General features: G+C 40.3%; 1 protein-coding gene across 2 annotated transcripts in view; it reads right to left on the bottom strand.

Annotated features, from left to right (window-relative positions):
• Nhs (NHS actin remodeling regulator) overlaps window positions 1–23,652 on the bottom strand; it is a 330,401-nt gene that overhangs the window by 34,335 nt on the left and 272,414 nt on the right. For both annotated transcript variants that reach the window (XM_027927401.3, XM_027927402.3), the window contains exons 2-3: window positions 9,873–10,025; window positions 4,145–4,278 (exon numbers count right to left, since the gene is read on the bottom strand). In XM_027927401.3, coding sequence (XP_027783202.3) covers window positions 4,145–4,278; window positions 9,873–10,025 — 287 coding nt within the window. The remainder of the gene's footprint in view (window positions 1–4,144; window positions 4,279–9,872; window positions 10,026–23,652) is intronic.

Here is a 23,652-nt window from a genome sequence, read left to right as displayed (position 1 = left end):
TTCTCCAAGAATTCTACCTGGAGGCAAAGGAGTTACAATAAATGGGTTTTTGCTTAGTACATGAATATATCACACTGAGACACCCTTTTCTCTCCTTACCCCCAGAACCCCCCACCATAATTAATATCCTGCCACTTACAAATTCATTGGAGCCAAAAGTTCAATCATGTGGACAGAAGTTGATCCCAGGCAATTTCTCTTTCATGTTGCCCTTGGGATAACATTTTTTACTATGAACTTTTTACAATTGGCTCCCAGCCTTGCCCAAACAACTCTTTAGGCCCTTTACCACTCTAAAGCTGTGTTTTCTGTGTTGAATTAAAAAAAAAAGGTTAAAATATTATGTGAAAATATGGATTTAGAAACATTTGTTTCAATCCCTTCCCTGTAGCCAGGTCCACAATAGCCTCATGTTCCAAACAAATGATCAGAAATTAATTTCCTAGAGGTTAAATATCTAGCAGGGCTGGTCTCTAATAGGAAACAAATATAGTCTCTGGCTATAAAATTTCAGAATATATTAGTAGGATGGAAGAGATACTATCATTTTTAGGGATCCTTTCTCTGAAATTACCTCTTTTACCACCTTTTCCAAGGGAGGACTCCCAGATGGGCTTTAATTAGATACACCCCTTGAATTTTTAGCTCACATTGTTTTAAGCTAAATTGGCTACTCTAGTTTCTTGTGAGTTCCCCTCGGAAAACTTCTGATGTAGATTAATCAACAAGATATTAAGCATTCCCTCTTCCTACTTGTGGGACCTGTGGGGTTAACTTTGGAGCGGTTGCCAGATGTCACCAGACAGATGTCTCCCTTGGAAATTTAAAATATCCCATGGTCCCCTTAGGAGTTCACTGCAGTGCCCTAGGGAATTTCAGCACATAGTTTGGGAACCACAGATATATAGCTTTGCATACTTTTCTCCTAACTCCTTCTCTCTCTGTGTGTATACTGTACACTCAGATGTTTTTGTGATCATACTATATACAATTTTATAAACTGTTTAAAAATTCCTGATCATGAAACATAATTTTTTTCCATGTCATCAAATATTCTATGTCACAATTTTTGATATTCCATTCATATATAAATACATACACACATACACATACATCAGGATTCATTAAATTAAGCTCCTATTGTTAGATACCTATGGTATCTATAACTCTCTTTTGCTATTATAAACAGTGCCTTGATGAACACATTAATAAATAAATCTTTACATACACCTACTATTGCTTTGCAGTAAATTCCTAGATATAGAATTGCTGAATCAAAGGGTATAAATGAGTTTTGCCCTCAGAAAATGGTGTAATAATTTATACTTCTTCCAGCCTTTTTAAAATATTTTTTTAGTTGTAGTTGGACACAATACCTTTATTTATTTATATTTATGTGCTGAGGATTGAACCCAGGGCCTCGCACGTGCTAGGCGAGTGCTCTACCACTGAGCCATAACCCCAGCCCACTTCGTCCAGTTTTAATTGTGAGTAAACATTACAGGCTTTTAATTTGCTGGGAAGAATTTTAATGTAAATGGTTATAGATTAAGATATCCAGATATTTTAGACACTGTGCTGAGCACTTTCACACATATGATATAATCTTATTTATATAACATCATTAATTCTTAACAATCTTGTAAAGTTGACATTATCATCCCTGTTTTACAGATGAAGAAATATGGATTTTAAAAAGATAAAATATTTTTTTTTGCAGATTATACAACCAAAATGTATAGCTGGGATTTAAATCCAGTTAGACCTATGATCTTATCACTATGTCACAGATAGCTCAACTACTTGAATGTCAAATCATCATCATCATCATCATCATCATCATCATCTTAAGGCCTGAAATTTCTGGAATACATCAAGCACTGTTTACATGTTTTAACATATTCAATCTTTAGTGACAAACCTATGAAGTACTGTCTACTCTTATCCTTGAGACACTGAGATGATGAGCTTCTCCAGGATCATACAGCTAGGATGTGATAGAGCTGGTATTCAAATCCAGGCAATGTGGCTTCACAGATTATGCCAGTAATGACCAAAGTATGATAGCTGGTAGAGTTGTGGAAGACTACATCAGAATCTTACCCTGAAGAAAAATGGCTTAATTAAGTCTCATAGATGAGTGAATGAGAGTTACTATCTAAGAAAATGTCTATCCAGCAATTTTCTAAAAACTATGAATCTAGGAATTTGCCTGTGAATTTCCTGTTCTTATATATCTGAAACCTTTATTCACTCAGCAATATCCAGCTTTATAAGTGGAATGCATAGAACCATGCTCTGGCCAGGTCTAAGGGACATGACTTGAGTGGAAATTCTTCCAATGAACTTGGTGACCCAAACTCCATTGGAGAAATGAAACCAAATTTCCCCCAAGTTATTTAGAAATGCTAAATATTATCAATTGAGATGGGCAAATTTTCCAAAGTAGTGTCTTATTGATGACCCTGACTTCAATGTTTTTTGGGTAAATGAAGCACCCTCATTGCTACTCATTATTTTAAGGCTTTCCTATAGTCTTACTTTGGTATTTAGACATTATTAAAATTATGCAGATTATGAGAAAGGGTTATATTTTTATGTCGTTTCTGTAAACACTCAAAATTCTTCTCTCTTACCTCCCTGCACAAGAAAACCAACTTAATGAGCCACAAAACATTTTTTAATGAATGGGAAAAATATTTTTAGTATTTTTATGCCAAAAATGCCTCATTAAAAACAAATGCTTTGGCAAGCAGATTTGAGTTTAATAAGAACTTCTGCCGAGCAGGGCCTTTATAACAAATCACTAGCATGTGTAACTGCTCCATCAGAAGAACGAGAAAACCATAAGAGGCTCTCACCTCCCTTTCTCATCCTTGGGCTACATCACAGCAATGTAATGAGTGTGACATGTGTGCACTTAAGGAGCACTGAAGGACATAGAGCCTGCTGCCTAGCTGCAAATAGGAAAAAATGTCTATATATGTCCAATATCGCTCAAAGTCCTAATGGATATGTTATATCATGAAAATTCATTTAGGTGAAATCTGTTTTCATCTAGATGTTTGCTTATCTTGGTACATGAATATTCTGCACTATTTTGTGTATTGTACAAGCCATAAGGGTGCAGGGTTGAGAGTCCTATGTACAAATTTAATTTCAAATAAAAGCCTCAATTCGTACTGACACTGTGTAACTTCTTTAGACTTTGGGCCTCAAAGAATAAGAAAGCAGAGTGCAGACGTGAAGGCAGGCAGTATGGGCTGATTTGGTCACAGAAACCATTGTTCCTCACTTTAGTGACACCCATCTCAGAGGCATAAAGTACTCACTTGTCCCCACTGAGGCCCCAGAAAGCACATCTGGGGTGACATGTTTGCAAGTTGCTCATAGTGTTTGCAGGTATTTTGAGCCAGGATCAGCTTTTTCATCTGTGACCTATGCTTGGGGTTACAGCCATATTCACCCCTCCTGGATAAGGGTGAAATCACCAACAGTGATGACCTTACCAAGGTAGAAAATTACCCTGGAGAATGATCCTCCTTTGTAGAATGAGAAAGCATGAAATGATGACACAATTTCTCTTCAGGTGGTGATTTTCCACATCACTTAAGTTCTTCTCCAGCTTTTCCCACTGAGTCAGCCATGTTATCACTTGACTAATAGTAATAGTAGTTGTGGTTGACATTTATGGAGGTCTTACTCTGTGTCAGTCAATCACTGTGCTAAGCTCTGTCACATGCATTATCTCATTTCATCCTCAAGCCCTGCAAACTCAATACTATTAATTCCTCCATATTACAGATGAGGGAACTGTGGGCAATGAAGGTAAATTACTTGCCCTAAATTCTTTAGCTTGTAAGCAGAACTGGGATTCAAAGTAAATTTGTTTTCTGGTTTTAAGTTTCTTAACTAGTATTCACTGCATTGTGCAACCAGTTAATTACAAAATATATCTATCCCTAATCTATTTCCCCATAGAGGCATTCCTTTCAGAAATGTAAGGGGGAAAATGTATTTGTTCCCAAGTGCCATGGTTTGCTCTCCCAGTCAGCTCAACTCCTTCACTGGGAGGAAACTGACTCCCAAGACACTCATGTTTCCCGGCCAGCAAGCACAGGGCTGCAGTGGCCATCAAGCTTACCGTTAGGAAGTGGCGGTCCTTCACCTCGCGCCTCCTCTGGCTGTGAGCTGGAGGGTAGGCTGGCAGTGGTGGAGCAGCGATGGAAAGAGGGACAGCAGCTCTCTGCTCTCGGCGATCACTTCGGCTCCGGTGTTCTAACAGGGCAGAAAAGCAGCAATACTGAAATACACTTAGCATTTTCAATTTCTCTTTTCCCCTAGGGAGTATTAGCAAAAGGCTGTTAAAAAGAGTCATCTTTTATGAAGCTATATTATTTATATGCCAAATCAGATTTTCAGAATGGTTCCTACCTAAACTTTCACTTATGATCAGCGTCAAGTTAGACACATCCATTTCAGTGGGTCCATCTCATAATCTTTGTAGAAAATAGCTTACTTCTGAGTGCAGTGTGCCTCATTTCAAAACAACATGAGTATAAAAAATGTTGAGGACAATGGTGAAAGATCTGCTGCCGTTAATGCTGGCGTGAAAGTAGAAACAAACATATCAAAGCTGCCCAGGCTGGGCCCTGGAGCCAGCTCCCACTGGCTCAGGGGAACTCACTGCTCTGGATTCAGGAATTTGTGTGAGTCATTTTTTCAACGGTTGGTACCTGGAAATAGACCATGGTGGGAGTATTTATATCACAGAAATTGGTAAGTTCTACACAACAGGCCTTTTATTTATCTTATCATATTTTTTTCCCAGAAAACTGGGTGACCAGCACATAATTGTAGCCATCTAAGCCCTGTCACCCACACATGAAACTTTGAAATCCTGGACTCCCAGAGAAAGTAAGGCAATCCCAATGGCAATGTTTGTCTGATTTTGGAACAAAGCTATCATTTGTTTTTTTATTTTATTTTATTTTTTATTCTAACTTGTTATATATGACAGCAGAATGTATTACAATTCATATTCAAAGCTATCTTTTGAAAAAGCTAAGTATCTATGTGTGGGATTAAGGGATCCTGACTGTATTCATTGTGATAAGGCCCTGTGTTTGATCCTCAGCAACACACACACACACACTAAGAACACAGTTTATGTCCAGTATCTTATGTGCACCATCTCAACAACCCCACCAAATGGGCACTAATGCTCTCCCTCTTTTATAGATACCCAAACAGATTCAGGGAAGGTAAGTCATTGTGGAGCTATGAGTGGTACAGCCTTAGCTCAGTGTTTTGCTCTTGACTACTACTTAACCTGCAGGTACTGTAAGGTCCCACTGCACCTCACTCATTGGAGCAAGACGATTTAATTATAATTACATTTTACCACATTCCAATTCTTTGAATAATGATACCATAAAATAGAGTATTTGGTAACATATAAGATACTACCAAGTTTTCTTTCTTTTCTTTAGCTACGAAACAGAGCTAAGATGAGCCTATCAGGTAATGTCAGCTGCCCTATCATACCCATTTCTATACTTGTATTGATAAAAATACCATCTCTCCATCTTTTAGTCTCTTTCACTAGAAATTGGCCCCTGGAAGAGAGAGATAATGTTTCATTGAGCTTTTGAACACAGGGTCTACAGTGTTTGTTACAAAATAGATTTTCAGTGTATGTTTGTTGAGTAGCTAAATTAACAAATTAATGCTTTTGTTAAAACCCAGTTTTAAAAAAAATTGCAGTGCATTCCATATTCTGTATTTATTCTATAATTATAATGGGCTTTGTTGGTGGTACTCTCATTGCTAGGTGCTTCTCTGAGTCCCATTGCTTGTTTTGATCCACTTCCCTAATGCCGGTCAGATTCTTCTGATTCTCCTTTGCTTTATTCAGTGTGCTTAGTGGAACTAAGCACTCTCCAGCTTTCTGATTTTACATCCATGTCTGATGTGGCTGTCTGTGGGCCTCATCACCTGAACTGCTGACTTGGTATCTGTGCTAGGAAAATGTGATCATATTCCTCATCTCCAGTTGCTTGGGATTCTTTCCAAAAATGTTGGCTCCCATTTGCAATCAGAGGAAAGTCCTCAAAACCACGTAGGTGGTCTTTGTTAAATTGCCTCCAGAGTCAATGTTTATCAGGAAGACATTTTGAGATAAATGTCTTCCTTGTTAAAGCGCCCACCTCCAATGCCACCCTCATTTTTCTCTGCAAGCCAAAAAAGCTTTTCTAAATGGGCAGCACAAGGAATACCTTTTACATTTTAAAATTCATCAAGAAAAGTAAAATAGAGGTATTATTGGTTAGGAAGAGGCAGAAGGAGGAGAGAAGTTAGGAGAGAGATATCAGCTCAATTTCCCATTCAATTGCTCCTCTCCCACACTGTCTTAAATATATCTTTTTCTTTGCCCTAGGCTGGGTGTAGGCAGGCTAGATTAATGGCTCTTTAGTAACATTTTTTGCCAGTGGTGTGGTAGGGAGAATACCTGTCTACTCGAACCTGAAACTGCAGTATCTATACAAAAGAAGCTTGGTTCTTATTCCCTTAGACCAATGAAACTGATCCCAGCCAGAAACTTTAAAGGAAAGGAAACATAAAATATAATTATCTCCTTATAGCTACTTATTAATCTCTCTTCCTATTTTATGAACATAAAATATGACATCACTTGACGCTCTTACTGGCTCTGAGCATTAAAGAATGCTGAGAAAAGGGGAAAAATAATTGGAATAATTTGAAATCAATAGAGATGCTGCTTCCTCTGGGGAGACTTCCTTGAAGCTCCTTGGCATGATTAGGCAGGTACCTTTCCTCTCAGCTCCCATATCACAGGTAAGTATTAAACTTACCTGGTTACATGTCTGTCTCCCTCAGTAGACCAAGAATTCCTTGTGGGCAGAGACAACACTTTATTGCTTTTTGAATCCTGAGCTCCAGCACAATGCCTGGCCTTCGACAGTTTGTTGAGGGGGTTTGCTATTATGCAGGGCTCGAAGGCAGCCAATTTCTAGGTTTTTAATCTTGGTCCCCCAGCTCCCTCATTATAGCCTCATTTCCAAAAGGAACACAGAGTTGCAGCCACGGCAGCCTCCCTAGTCTGTGCTTCATCATCCACTCCCTCCCGATGGAAGCCAGCCTATTCCAGCTGTCCAAATAGAGAACCTACAGGAAAGCTCACTGCAGCATTTGCTGAGCCAGGCCATGTGTGAGAGGTCAGTATTATTCATGACCACCAGATGGCAGAAGTGGATTATGCTGATAGAAACACTGCTAAGCTACTGTGTTTCTTGGACAAGGTTAAAAAAAAAAGTCACTTTCTAATTTTAATTCTACACTGCATGTTTTTAATTCTATGATGTCTATAATTCCTGTTTATGGCTCTCTGCAGTGCTATTAAAACTACTACACCCAAGATTTGCTATTGAGCCAACCACAAAACAAGCCAGTCTGTGGAGGGCAAGACACAGCTCCATAGTCTTCCATCCAAACCCCAGGAGGCCCCATATCCCTCTCTCACTACCCCCAGGAGGAAGTTCAGAGAAAATTGATATTGGCACTTGCTATTCTTCAGTTCTGCCATTAAGTCCAAACCTGACAAAGCAGTGAAATGTGATAGCTTAAGAGCAGCTCAGTGTTATCTGGTTGAATCCATAAAAATCTAATCAGGGAGGACTGATTAATAATAATAAAGGGATAAAAAGAATTATGTCTAAAGGGCTAATGTTACTCAAGCTCTCCAGTGATCAGATCTGAGAAAGTATTTAGTGAGAACGATCAGATTTCTCTGTAGTCATCTTGTGCCCTCAATGCTTAATCAGTTTTCTGCAGAATTTGATTCATTTCCACAAACATTCATTGAGGACTATAGGCTGGGTTCATGCCAAGTACTTTGAATAAAATTAATTGATAAGATATTATCCTTTCCCTTGAGTTGCTCATGGATTAATGGTGGAAGACAAGCCCACGGTGGTTAGGTATGACCAAAGGTTATAAGTGGCACGATGAAAGGATATTACAGGAATGGCAGGAGTGGAAATGAACATTTCCAGGTGGCTTGCACTAAAAATTTGTTGAAGAATTTTTTAGCCAACTATTAGTTGAAGTGAATGGAAAGCATGCCAGAGATACTTCTAGAAGACACTGATCCTTTCTCTTCATTATAAGTGTCACAGTATCTGTCATTGAAAAAACAAAGGGATTGTTTGAAATAATTGCTTTAGGGATATTAGTAGGTTAGCTCTTTCATTAAAAGGAAAAATGACAATAGGGGACAAGGCAGAAGCCACACAAATGTGGAAGAAAATAACCTAACAATATTTATCATCATTTTATTTCTCTGTCTTGATAATGGTATTAACATATTTCATATGCATCATATACTTTCAAAAAATACTATTCCTTAAAATAGTGTAGGGAATTTGGAACAAAGACAATAGATGTGTAGACACCATCTGTCTCCATAGCAAGACTCCAAAGACCAAAAAAGCTAGCATGCCAACTTCTTATGTCCCATTTAGGGGTTTCTGAAAGGATGATGCTCAATTTTAACTCCTTTATCCCAGTCAAAATTGTTTGAAGGAAATCAAAAGTAACTAGCAAAAGAAAAAGCTATATTTCCACTTTGACTGCTATGTACCTATGTCTAGCAATGTCAGGACTGTGAGAGATATGTAAATATATATTTCCATGAAACACAGTGTACAGCAAGGAGGAAAAGAGCTCTCACTGAGGGTCCAGAGGCTCAGGTCTGAGTCCTGACACTACCTAACCTGCTCTGCATGACCCTGAGCAAGTTTTCCCATCGCTCTAGGCCTCCACGTGCCCCGCCCCCTTGTAGAATGAGGGTGTTGGTTCAGCTCACTGGTTCTCAACAGAAACAGAAGAGCCCTTGAAGGGCTTGTTCTGATTGTTAGAATGATTGGGCAGGAGTCTCAAGCATGACAGCCATACTGTGATGTATACGATGGTCAATGAAAAAGGATCCCAGGTCCCACACAATATTCAAATGTCCTATCTGAATGTCTTATAGGGAAAAAAACCTAGAACTTATTTTTGAGTTGAACCTAACTCCCTTATAAATTATAATCCAAAGTATTTTTTCTCTCATATCTAATATATGCTGAATGTACTGGTTTTTATGGTTGTGTCCCCCAGGAGTCCTCCATTTCTCTATGCTTATTGTTTGGAATGGTTTCTGATTGTCTTTATTTAATCAAAACTTATTTTAAAAATATATATTTATTTTTTTTAGTTATAGGTGGACACAATATCTTTATTTTATTTTATGTGGTACTGAGGATCAAACCCAGTGCCTCACGTATGCTAGGTGAGCACTCTACCTCTGAGCCACAACCCCAGCCCCAAAACTTATTTTTGATAGGTACAAACATCTAACTGCTTTCACTTTCTTTTAATGTAGTTGTGACTGGGCATTTGCATATTGAATCATATGTTATTATAAATTCTTTTCTTTTTAATATCTCTATTATCATATTTAGACACTAATTCTAATCTTATTTATTTATTTAAATTATTTTATTTTTCATATTCTTATTGGTGCATTATACTTGTACATAATGGTAGATTTGTTGTTACATATTCATACATGCACAAAATCTAACAATATAATTTGGCCAATATCATTCTGTAGTATTTCCCCTAATAATATTAATTTTAATATGGGTGTAGGTAGGTTATATTACCCATAGATTTCAATTAGAATAGAAAAGGGAACATTTTGAGGTACTCTAACAAAGGGAGATGTTGGGACCGATGGGACCAAGAACCTCCAGATCGGGCAACCTCTGAGTTCTCTCCCGGAAAAGCCCCAAGCCTGGATCAGTTACCTCTGCGCAGGGCTTGCAGGCTCTGCCGGGCATGGCGGTGCAGCTCCTCCACACATGGGGGCCGGGTGGCCGGGAGGAAGATGTTTCGCTGCTGGTGCCAGGGTGCGCGGTAGTACACGCTCAGCTTACTCTCAATGTCCAGGTTGGAGACGGCTGCAAAACAAAGGGGCGAACAGGTATTAAACATCAGTGGCTTTAAGTTGTGTGTTTCATGGACTCTGGGGTCAGAGGTGGACAGGGAATGGAATCTGGGTGGAGTGGAAGTCCATGGACATGAAGAACTAACTCAAAGCTGGAGAAAAGTTTGAAAAAGATAGGGACAACCTTTGCCCCTGAGCCAAGGGATAGGAGACCCCAGGACACCAACCGCCTGCCTATGACCAGTTAACTTCCTCTCCATCCCTTGACTCCTTGCCCTCTTACAGTGGTTTGTCAACCTTTACAAGCCCATGGCCAATCCACTTGGGGGTGCAGGTGAGGGTGGGAATCCTGCCATCCAAGAATGTCAGGCAAGCGTCAGATATGAATGTGAAGTTTGCTTTAGCTCCAGCCTTCTGACCATAGGGCAGAAGTTGTAGTTCTGTATGCTGCTCCTGCTGTTCACCTGAACTTTGGCCCATTCCCTGCCCTGCTCTCTGTCCCTTGTGATTCCCTGGCCCTGAGGATTCCTTACTTTCCCTCCATCTCCCATTTTCATTGCTTGCTAGCTTTTGAAGTATTGTCCACTTTTCCTTTCACCCAGGGTAAGCACAGCTTTGAGGAGACCAGTTTGGGGGGGGGCAATGGGTATTGAGAAAAGGAAATTGCTGACAATATGGTACTTGAGGCTCATCTAAACGATTAAGGAAGGAAGTTCTCCTCATGCCACCCCTGGGAAAAACAGTATTTAACTCCCTACTGCTTTTACATACATGGTACCTAGGATGGAACTCCCCAACAGCTGAAGATGAAACCTTATGGAAGTAGGTGTTAGGAACCAGGAGGATTCTGATGAGGAAGTGGCTTCCCAGAGGAACTCAGGAGCACTGGGCAGTCTTGCAGCCTCAGGAATGGCGAGAACAGCCCCAGTTGGCTTCACTCTCCAAACCCGCTGTCCAGGCCTAGGCTGTTGACCTGGGCTCACCCCACTCCCCCCAGTCTCATCCTCTCTTTCTGCTTCTTTTCCACTTTATCCAGTGTATGATTTGGAAGAGCTCTTCCCCACTGTTTACCCCTGTGCCCCAAACAGCCTTTTGATTCCTCTCTGTACCTTTTCTTTTTGAAGTCTGGCCTACCATTTCACTTTGAGAAACCTTACATGGAACAAGATACTCTACAGAAAATAAAGAAAGGAAAATGGAAAAGAAGGGAGAATATATTCATAGAAGTGGAATAGAAGAAAGAAAATGGGGGAAATGCAACCTTTTGATGATTAATTGCCTCCTTCCCCACCAAGTACCTAAGTTAGTCCTGAAGACAGAAGCTTTACTTATCCACCCTTGGAGGAATGCTTGGCCCAGTTCATTGACTGAGATTGACTAAAAAAAGCAGCAGCAGGGGCTGGGGTAGTGGCTCAGTGGTAGAGCACTTGCCTAGCACATGTGAGGCACATGAAAATAAATAAATAAAATAAGGTATGTGTCCAACTACAACTAAAAAATATTTTTAAAAGATCAGCAGCAGTCAATTCTGGTCCATGGGGTGGGGGGAGTCATTACCAAACTAAACAGAAGTGACTATGAATTCATGTGCTGGTGACAGCCTGGAGAAGGAATAGAACATAAAGTTTGCCTTTGAAAAAAGGGACAAGAAATTCAGTGGGAAGTCCCCAAAGCAGAAGGGCTTCTGAGGATCCCCCCTACCCCCAGGCCTGTATTTTTAGGCAGGGCTGATTCCAGGTGACTGGAGGTAAACCAGAAGACTCTTATAGCCCTTCAGTACCTCAGTGCCACTGGTCAGAAGTTCAGGGTATTGGGTTTGACAACTCCTCAGAAACCAGGTCAAATGTCCATGGCTCCTCAAATCTTTGTGTGGGAAGAGCTGAACTCCTGTTATCTGTCTCAGTGTTGGTCTAAAGAAAAGACTTATCAGAAGTGTTTGTCAAAAATTCAGAATTCTAACTCCCTGAGCCAGAATTGCCAAGAGTCCTGATAATCTGTATGTTTGTAAAGTGCCCTGAGGTTATTTTTATTATCAGGCAAGTTTGAGAAACACAAAACATCTTTTGAAGATGCCTTGGGATCATCTGGGAGTGAAAGGAATTGGGTACCGTGGGAGAAGGGAAGAGATTGCCAACAATGGAAATATCCATCCACTCACGAACATCTCCCAACCAGCTATTAGTGCTAGGTTCCTTGATGCTGGGATACAGCACAGAACAAACACAGAGGAATCCCTGCCCCTTTGGACATATTTCCTCTGGCTTTGTATGAAAATGGTTTAGATATGATTCTGTCTGGAAGCAGTAGGTAGAAATGCCTTCTGGCATACTCTTTCTTTTCCCTAGGGTTGGTCTAAGACCTCTAAACTCTAGAGGCTCTAAATACCAAAAAGATTATAGTTCTTGCTCTTCTTTCTGCAGTAGATGATCCCAAATTTCAGAATAAATTAGCATATCATAAAATAAGGGCAAAGAAATTCAGCAACCTTTTTCCTCTTTGCTAAATATTAAATATGAAAAAAGTATTAATTTTAGTGTCCCTCCTTTGCTGTTGCCCTAAACACACTCCTACTGTGCCTATTGGGCAAGCCAGGGCTGAGTTTCTTGGCTGCTGAACTCTGCCTGCTGCTCAGAACTGTGGATTTGCAGATTCAAAGACTAGCAAGCACATGAGTTCCAGTACGGGTGGCTAAGTCACAGCCTCCAGGAAGAACCAATCCTCACAAGAACACCTTTCAGGGCTAGGGGGTCCCCATCTCTCCTTGTCCCAAATCATTTTCTTTCTCCACCGAGAAACTATAATGGATTTCTGCCATGCATTAGCAGGTGCACAGTTCACTCATTAGTTGCCACAGTGGTGACTCTCTCTTAGGGAAGGAAAACTCTTTCATGACTTTGCTCTCAGTTATGTCCTTTTGTCACAGAGCATTAACTAGTATTACATGTCCACTGGAGGTAGACAGACAGGCACTAATGGAATTCTTTCAGGGAAAACTATACCATTTTCTCTTTTTAAAAAAATCAATTCCTGCTGGGCAGGTGGTGCATGCCTGTAATCCCAGTGGCTCAGGAGGCTGAGGCAGGAGAATCGTGAGTTCAAAGCCAGCCTCAGCAACTTAATGAGCTGGCCCTAAGCAACTCAGTGAGATTCCATCTTTGAGTAAAATACAGAAAAAGCAGGGGCGGGAGATGTGGCTCAGTGGTTAACCACCCCTGGGTTCAATCCCAGGTACAAAAAAGAATCTATTCCTTTCCCTGAGTAACATTTCAACCCAAGTTGAATCCATTCATTCATAATTTTGCTCCACCACAGCCATGGCAGGGCTGTCCCACATCTTCAGGTTCACTTTGTCTTTCATTTTTTTAAATATATATTTTATAACTGTATTTATTTATTTATTTTTATGTGGTGCTGAGGATTGAACCCAGTGCCTCACCCATGCTAGGCAAGTGCTCTACCACTGAGCTATAGCCCCAGCCCCTTGTCTTCTACTTTTAACCATATCATGGCTGAACTATGCAGAAGAGCAAGCTTAGTGCCCTTAACCTTTTTTTTTGAAGAATAATATATTTTTTAAATATGTGGACAAATAATACAGTCAAAGTCAATCATCCTAACAAATGCTGATGATGGATTTGTATAAAATGCTAGACACAGAATGTCATAGTAGTACCCTTAACCTTTGTTCTCATAAAAATGGAACAAAGAAGCCAGGTACAGTGGTACAAGCCTATAATCCCAGCAGCTCTGGAGGCTGAGGCAGGAGGATCATGAGTTCAAAGCCAGCCTCAGCAATGGCGAGGCGCTAAGCAACTCAGTGAGACCCTGTTTCTAAATAAATAAAATAGAAAATAGGGCTGGGGATGTGGCTCAGTGGTTAAGTGCCCCCGAGTTCAATTCCTAGTACCCTTCCCCCACCCCCCAAAATAAAATGGAACAAAGAGAAGCAAGATTTTTCCTGTGTTTATTTGGATATATCCGAGGTTCCCTCTGTGGTAGGCAGAATTCTAGGATGAAACCTAAGAGTCCTGCCCTCTCGGGTATATAACCTACATAATCCCCTCCTCCCGAGTGTGGGAAGAACCTGTGACTTGTGTTACATTATATGGCAAAAAGGATTTGAAGGTCCCTACTCAGTAGACTTTGAGTTAATCAATCAAGAGTCAAAGTATCATCTTAGATGGATCTGACCTAATCAGGTGAGCCCTTAAAAGAGACAAGAAGCAGCAGAAGAAAACTGCCATGTTGTGGAGAGGGCCTTTTGGCATAAAACAATGAACAGTCTCCAGATGCTAAGGGCTTGAGTCCTATAACCTCAAAGAACTTAATTGTGCCAATAACCACTGAACTAAGGAGAAGACCCCAGGCTTCAGATGAGAACACAGCCCCAGCTGGTATCTTGAGTTCAGCCCAGTGGAGCTCTGAGAAGAAGACATAGTTAGCTCACACCCACACTCTGAGTGTGTGTGTTTGTGTGTGTGTGTGTGTGTGTGTGTGTGTGTGTGGTACTGGGGATTGAACTCAGAGGTGCTTTACCACTGAGCTATATCACCAGCCCTTTTTATTTTCATTTTGAGACAGGGTCTTGCTAACTTGCTGAGGATCTCACTGAGTTGCTGAGACTGTTCTTGAAATTCAGATCTTCCTACCTCAGCCTCCCAAATTTCTGGGATTACAGATGTGTGCCACCACACCCAAAACACCCCCAGACTCTCAACCCCTGGGTATTGCAAGATAATAAATGGATTATTATTATTATTATTATTATTATTATTATTATTATTTGGTACCCAGTGATGCTTAACCACTGAGCCATATCCTCAGCCCTTTATTTAGAGACAGGGTGTCACTGAGTTGCTTAGGGACTCATTAAGTTGCTAAGGATGGCTTTGAACTCACGATCCTCCTGCCTCAGCCTCCCAAGCTGCTGGGATGACAGGCATGGGCCACCTCACTTGGCCTGGATTTGTCTTATACTGTTTTTAATAATTTGTTATGCAATAATAGAAATAATAATGGAGAACTTATGCACCCTCCTACTATTTTATCTACCTCCCTAGAGTCAGTCAGTCACTTTCTTTGTCATCTGTTCCCCTCTGTTACTGCTCCACAGGAAGGGGTAGATAATGGCAAGGGTGACAATTTGAGATAGGGCTATACGTTTCATTTTTTTGCTCTCTACAATAGGAAAAAGGCTATTTGTGTGTATCATTTTTCCCATCTAAGACTGTGAGCTCTTAAGTGGAGCTCCAACCACGTGCCAAGCTCTAGGCCGGGTGCATTCTATCCATAATATCACGATCTCCTATACAACTCACATTACCCCATCTATAGACAAGGAAACAGAAGCTCAGAGAAAGTAAGCACATTTCCAAAGTCATAACACCTGGTAAAGAGAATATCTGGGGTTAGAAACCTTCTCTGGCTTCCTAGCTGCATCTCTCTAAGTTCACCTAGGCTGAAGGTGATTGGGGTGAGGGAGGGGCGGTGAGCTATCTGCTGCATAAAAAAGTAAATAAGAAAGCCTGGGGTTGTGGGTCAGTGGTAGAGTGCTTGCCTTGCATAGGTGAGGCACTGGGTTCGATCCTCAGCACCACATAAAAATAAATAAACAAAATGAAGGTATTGTGTCCATCTACAACTAAAAAAATATCTTAAAAAAGTATATAGGAAAGGATTCTGCCATTCTTGGTATCATCCACAGCATTAGGTGTAACCAAGAATGGAATGAATCTTCCAGGCAGTGCCTAGAAGGAAGTTGGGACGATTTGTTACATTCCAGAAAGACAAACAGCCCTGCAAGCAGACACCACAAAACCAAACTGCTGAAAGAAAATGCCATCATAGGAAATGTCCTCAGGGCAGTGAAAAGTCTTTATAGACTTATCTCACTTCATTCCCCTGGCAAAACACTGGAGATAATGGAGTTGTCTAGATCTTGATTCAGAGTGACGTGGATGAAAGTGTGGATATGGTCACTGAGCTCCTTGGAAATGAGCTGACTTAGACATTGAGAAAACTAATGGCCACCACTCCCTTAGAAAAGCCAGGCCCATTTCCAAGAGCAGGAGGAGACTTGGTTTTAGGAACTATTGAGAAGGGGGAAAAATCAGGAGCAATCTCCAGCCCCCAATATCCCCCTGCCCTGCTAAAATTGGCACTTAATTGATTGTGCCTGTTCTGGCCTCATGAGCTTCTTGCTTCCTTAAAATTTATTACCCCCAAGAGAAATGCAAAATGCTTATTATTGACCTCCCTTCCTAGGGAGTCACCCTATCTCAATCTCTACCCCTGCCACTTGTTTTTCACCATCTCTACTCCTGCTTTGTTCTCCCAGGCTCTTCAGAATTTAAAAGGGGGGAGATGACAGCTAAAATCAAAGTTTGAATGATGCATATGGTGAAAATATCATAAAAATATGCCAAATGAATCAGAAATGGAATTTTCATCCCTTCGAAGGAGAAAAGGCAGTTTTTGTTCTTTTTAGATATACATGACAGTAGAATGTACTTTGTCATAATCATACATACATGGAGTATAACTTCCTATTCTTGTGGCTGTACATGATGTGGAGTTATACTGACCATATATTCATATATGAGCATAGGAAAGTTATGTCTAATTCACTCCACTGTCTTTTCTATTCCCACACCCCCTCCCTTTCCTTCATTCCCCTTTGTCTAATCCAGTGGAATTCTATTCCCCCCCCATGCTTATTGTGTATTAGCATCCACATATCAGAGAGAACATTTGGCCTTTGGTTCTTTGGGATTGGCTTATTTCACTTAGCATGAGAGTCTCCAGTTACATCCATTTACCAGCAAATACCATAGCTTCATTCTGAGAGAAGGCATTTAAAAAATGTTCTTAGAGTGTTTACAGGACACACTTAGCCACACACACCTTTGCTAACCTTCCTTCCTGCCCTTCTATCCATTATTTTCACGCACATCACCATTTTTTTTTGGGGGGGGGCAGGAACACATCCCTAAACAAACTATCCATTCTGATGGCCCATAATAGAAAGCAATGAGGAATATTAGATGTTGATACAATGGTAAGTGTCTGATACAGTGTCACAGATATCTATCTAGGTTGCTCTGTGGTTCCCTGCTATGCTGAAGCCATTCTCAGCAGCCATCAGCTTGGTGAGCAAAATGGAAACCTACCCAGTCTGTTGCTGCTGCCTGAGTTTTCAGATCAGCTGGGAGAATGGGGAGGGGATTTCACCAAATGAGACCATTCATTCCAACCTGCTTTTCCTTCTTTGGCAACCAGCCTTGCCCACTCTGCGTGGTAGCTCAGAGGAGAGAGCAGGGTAGGGTACAGGGACAATAAGAACCACCAAGGCTCCTGCCACCTGCAGAGAAGTCCAAAACCAAAGCCAGGTTTTCTGACATTGCCCCTGCTGAGCTTCCTTTTCTGTATTACCACAACAATTGAGACTTGTTCTCCACCAGGGACAAAACATCTAGTAGAGACCCCCTTTACATCAGAAAGATCTAAATTTCCTAACAATTTCCATCACACCAGAAAACAATCCAAAACCTACAGAATAGAAGAATATGTCTGTGTGTTTATACACTAAAAGAATCTAGAATGATTTTGCTCATAGAAATAGTTTTTCCCAATTTCTAAAACAAAATGATGCTTAATACCAGGAGGGTTGTTAATTGTTACTGTTGTTATTTTAATGTCAGGCACCTGTGGAAAGACCATTAGAAGCCTGCATTCTTGGTGCAGTTCTGTTACCATATGGCCTTGTGCAAATCATTGAACACGTCTAGAGCTCCAGTTCCCCATCTTTATAAATGAGGGGTTGGCATCTTTGGTTCTTGTCCTGCTCTGTTTGACTGCATCTGCTTTCTACCAGTCACCAAAATCTACCCAGAAAGACTGTTAAAACAATGGCAGTTTGGGCTGGGGGGTGCAAAAAATAGGGATTGATCACAGGAGCAATGGAATCCAGAGCAAGTCACTGAACTCTTTACCTTTAAGTATGATATTAGCCATGGACTTTAAGGGGGGGGCCTCTGTCCCCTACTCTGTGAAATGGGAATCATAGAGCCTTCATAGAATAGTACAAAGGTTCCAGTGAAATGATAAAGTCCCTGGCCAGGGGGCCAGGAGCAGGGTCCAAGTTCAAATGAGGAAAAGTCTGGAGCTCTCCAAGGTTATTTATTCTTTCATTCATTTTTAACTTCTCCTGTCTTCTTAGTGGGTGAAATATAAACAAAGATGAGGCTGCTAGAGATCAGTCTTTGGGCATTGTACATTCTAGAAACTGAAAAGAAACCTGCCCATAAATGAAGAGACTATGACCTCTCTGTCAGGCCCAGTATCCCCAGTCTCTGCTATCTGTTGACTAGGGTATCATTTATTGTAATGACTTGGAGGTACTAACTCTCAAAGTTAGGGCTGCAATACTAGACATTTCCTTAGATGCAGTTTATAATTTACTTGTTTATCTTTGGGTCATCTGCTAACATGTTCTACACCATGCACTTCCTCCAGAATATAAGCACAGAATCATGTCACAGCTCTGCTACTATTTTAAGAAAATTCCTTTAGGAATATAACAGAGTCATTGGATTCCACTGATGGAAGGGACCTCGGAAATTTTGGAGTTCTGCACTTTTTTCAAACTGCAGGGCATGACTCATTAGTGGACTGTGAAATCCATTCAGCAGGTCAAGATGAACATTAAAAAAATGAAATAGAATAGAGTAGAACAGAAAATATTCCAGTGCATTGTATTTTTTTATAAAGCTATTGTCTATTGTTTCTGGTGTGTGTGTGTGTGTGTGTGTGTGTGTGTGTGTGTGTGTACTTGGTTGTGATGGGAAAATCCATTTCTTACTCTGGATAGCAGTCAAAACACTGCAAAAGCCACTGTTTAGGAAGCCCCTCTCATATTTTTATGAGGAGACCCACGTCCAAAGATTTGACCCAAAATCACATAGCTGAGTTTTGTCAGAGGCAGAAATCAAAGCCCTGGTCTTCTGACCCTGGGTTCCAGGGCTGGCTTCTGTGCCCTAAATGTCTCTCAGTCATTATTTGCTGCCTATCACTTTTAATAGGTTGTCCTTTGACAAAACAAAAAAACTTCATCCAGACTCTATGAAACCAGCCATTTTATTTCAGGATTCCAGAAGCTCTTCAGTCCAGGGAGCAAATCTTGGGATGAACCAGCCACAGAAACCAAAGTTTTCCCTGTGTTCTCTTACAGAGCCTGGGTGCCCCAAAGGCCACTCCTGCCAAGAGCTACTCTGAGGGTACTATATCTGTATTTACTAGAAACAAGTATAGCTACATTGAGGCAAATGGTATACATGTTATCATGGGAAGATGATACCAATGAAAAGCCTTTGTTACAGTAATGGGAAAATATACACTCCTTTTTTATTTTCTTTCCAGTTAAAGACACAAACCTGGGTAACATGTAGCTGCTCCATATATGAAATATATGAATTCCTTTCCTTTCCTATATGCTGTCTCTCTGCATTCTGAGCTTTCCAGAACAAACAACCCAGAACAGGATTGGCCCAGGGAAGAAGAAGGGTGTAATTTGATTTCTTTGGTTCCCTTGTGTATCTAGAATGCTCCTAACACTTGCCATCTACTATCCTCCAAGACTATCTTCCAACAGAAGCTTCCCATCTCCACCCCACCTCCAAGCTTCCCTCTGAGTTGCTGTGATACTGTTTTCCACCTTTTCTATGCACTCCTGGCAGACTTCCTTAGATGGTTATGTACACATACCTTAGCTCTGTAACCACGTCCACACACCCCTGTCAAGAGAAGTCACATCTTACACTTCTTTACAATCCTGGCAATGCCAGGCACTGTCCCATGTAAATGCTTAAAAGAATTGTGTTTGATTGCTTGTGTTGCTTGTTAATGATTCCCTGTAGAGTTTGGCAGGGAGATGAAATTGGCACGAATAGCTCAAGTGAGGTTTTGCACCACTATGGGTTTTATTTATCTACAGAATAACAATAGATGAAATTTAGATCTGATATAAAGGAGGAATTCTCAACCACAGGAGTCTAGAGAGGGGATAGACTATTATCAAAAGAGGTTAGGGCGAAGGCCAGTGCTCTCTCTGATATGCAGATGCTGACTCACAATAGGTGGGGGTTGGGAGGGAGTGGAGGATCACCAGATTGGATAGGGGAGAATGAAGGGAAGGGAGGGCGGATGGGAATAGGAAAAACAATAGAATGAATGGCACATAACTCTCCTATGTTCACGTGAATACATGACCAGTATAAGTAACTCCATAGCATGCACAACCACAAGAATGGGAAGTTATACTCCATGTATGTATGATATGTCAGAATACATTCTACTATCATGCATAACTAAAAAGAACAAATAAAAATTTTTAAACTCTTTTTTTTTTTTAGGGAGAAGGGGTGGAGAGGGGAGCCTGGCAGCAAACAGAAGAAAGCAAAAACAGAAGGGCTGGGAAAGCAAGTAAGGAGGGCACAGTCTTGCATGGAGAGTACACATTATATGGCCTAAAGATGTTTTAGAAGACCCTCTAAGCTATAGACAGCACTGACTTAGGGAAGTACTAACTACATTTGTTTGTTTAGCACAGGGAATTGAACCCAGGGGCTCTTAATCACTGAGCCACATCCCGAGGACTCCCCACATTTTGTTTTGAGACAGGGTCTCACTAAGTTGCTTAGGGCCTGGTTAAGTTGCTGAGGCTGGCCTTGAACTTTCAATCCTCTTACCTCAGCCTCCTGAGTCACTGGGACTACAAGCATGTGCCACCTTGCCTGGCTTTAACTTGATTTTTAAGCAAGAAAACTTATTAGATGAAGTTGACATGTCTAGCAGCCCAAGAAATCTGGACATTCATTTATGTTCACACGCTTGGATTGAGCAGCTACTTTTTTGAAGCTTTGGTCTAGGAATCAAGGGACACATAGATATCCAAGGCAGAGTCCCTGTCATTAAGTGCTTATGGTCTAGGATTTATTCATTCACTCATTCTTTTGTTCTTTTTCCTTTCTTTCAAACATTTATTACATCCAGTATATATTAAGTAAAAAGGGCTACAAAAATTAAAATTCTCTATTACACACACACACACAAACACACAGTCACTTAATAAAATATAATTTTTGAAGACTTCTTCTCCTATTCCAATAAAACAGTAGAATTCTGGGGAAAGTTAATTAAAAAAAAAACTAAAATAGGAGAAAAAACCACTGATAATCCTGTCACCTAATACCACTATCAGCTCACCAGTATGACTCCAAGAAGTTAGTTTTCTTGTGCATTTTTATATAGTTAACATATAACATATATGCCACCTTGAATACTTTTTAAAAGTAAAAGAATTTCCCTTGTGAATAAAACTGTTCATCTAATTCCTCAGAAACAATATTTATTAACAGCTGCATAATATTTTACCACACAGATATATTATAGTTTAGTCATTCTCCTAGCATTGGGACGTTAGATTAGTTCCAGTTTGTAAAACAGACTGCAATGAACATCTCTTTTCAAAAATCTTTACCTAGTTCATAGCTTCCACTGACTGAATGTTCCATGAAGTGAACTGGAAATTTTGCTATCCTTAGCATGAAGTGGGCTCTCCTTTCCCTGCCAATTTGCAATAGAGGCTATCAGGGCACTGTATGTGTATGTATATATATATATATATATATATATATATATATATATATATATATACTTTTAAAAACTATATATATACCAAGTTATATCCTTTTAAAACACCCAACACTAAGGTGACAATTGATAGGCAAATAGATAGCAATCATATAGTCTAAGCTATCATATCCACAGATCATACATAATAGGTAAATGATTCATATTTGTTTTTTGTCAAAATGTACCATTCCTGGCTCAACAGTGCTGCTGGAAATATTTGTTCTGAAGAAGGAACCATCATTATATGAGAGGCTATATGGATGCAAACCATGTTGTCAGGAAACTTAGGAGGCTACCCTCAAAGACAGACCTAAACATTAACATAATAGTTGAAAGCATTGCTTCGCAAACTCCAACATGCCTAAGAATTGCCTAGAGACCTTGGTTTAAAAAAAAATATTTTAACCCAGCACCAGAGATTCTGATGCATTAGATCTGGGATGGAGTCCAAGAATTTGCATTTCTAACGAGGCCCCAGGGGATGCTGATGTTGTCAGTTGGTGGACCACCGAGACTAAGGCAACAAGGTAGGTATTACATTGAACCATATTAAATTGGTGATATTTGACCATTTTGGCCTACAAAAGTTCTCTCAATAGTTCTATCCAAGGGCTGGGGATGTGGCTCAAGCAGTAGCATGCTCGCCTGGCATGTGCGGGGCGCTGGGTTTGATCCTCAGCACCACATAAAAATAAAATAAAGATGTTGTGTCCACCGAAAACTAAAAAATAAATATTAAAAAATTCTATCTCTCTCTCTCAAAAAAAAATAGTTCCATCCAATAGTTAGATAAACCCAAAGGTTACCTTTAGCAGAGGTTACCTTTAGATGGAGGTTGTTAAAACAGCAACTGGGACTGAGAATAATCAACCCAACAACAAGTCATAAACTCTTTGTTCCAACTTTCCAGGATTCCATGCCTGAGCTTCAACCTCAGTAGGAGACATGGAGGCTTGGCCCAGTCCATGCTTCATGAGCCCACATTCTCTGAAGAAACACTGGCAGTACTACCAGTTTGCAAATAAGTTAAAGCACAGAAAAGATAATACTGATCAGAAATAAGGAATTTGATCTTTCAGGAGAGACAAATTGACAGTGAAGAAAGACTTTCAAGATTCCAAGAACACTTTAAAAATAAAACCCCTTTGAGAATGTCATAAATCTGTTTCTATTGTTTGCAAAGAAACATATGAAATTGATTGCAGGGAAGACCATGAGAGTCAGCCTTTGGCACTCCTGACCCCTTGAAAGCAGGCTCTTCTTGAGGGAATACAGAAAGGAAAGAAGTCACTGTACCCACAAAAATTAGTATATTTTAAAGTCCCTTCATTCCTGCTCAAACTAAGATGTAATGTTATAACGTGACTTATGACATTCCAGAGAAGAAAATGGAGCTGGCACGAGAGAGGCAGGTCAGAATAAGCCTGGGAAGATTCCCCTTTCTATTTAGGAAACAGTGCATGCAACCATTGAATACACAAGGAAGAAGGGTCCTATTTCCCAATATGGTGCATGAAGCCTCTTTGGTCCTTAAGGACAGATGCACTTGGCTTGGTTTGACTGTGAAGCATTAAGGTAATTAGCAAGTGACATCCAAGTATATATGCTAATAAATCTCCCTGGTACAGGTTAGTCTCTTAAAATTTACTTACAGATCATCAGCAATGATGGAAGAATTTTTAATACTTTTAATAGGTCCCATATATCCCCTCCACTACACTTACTTAGAACTTGCTAATTAGTATCTTCATAGGCAGAAAATAAGTAATGTCCCTTGTTGGGCCAACAAAGAAGCTATAATACATGAGCCTGCAAGCCAAAAGGCATTCTTCTCCAAGGACCTTTCCACCCCCAAAGCCTAAATATTTGTAATGAGTTCTTTGCTCACCATAAAGACATGGCTGGATGAGTGGCGATTATTTAATCCAGGACATATTCAATCTGGTGTC

Source organism: Marmota flaviventris, chromosome X (genome assembly GCF_047511675.1).
Source record: "Marmota flaviventris isolate mMarFla1 chromosome X, mMarFla1.hap1, whole genome shotgun sequence".
NCBI classification, from domain to species: Eukaryota; Metazoa; Chordata; class Mammalia; order Rodentia; family Sciuridae; genus Marmota; species Marmota flaviventris.
Note: the sequence above shows the minus strand (reverse complement) of the source record. Positions and strands in the feature narration are given on the sequence as shown.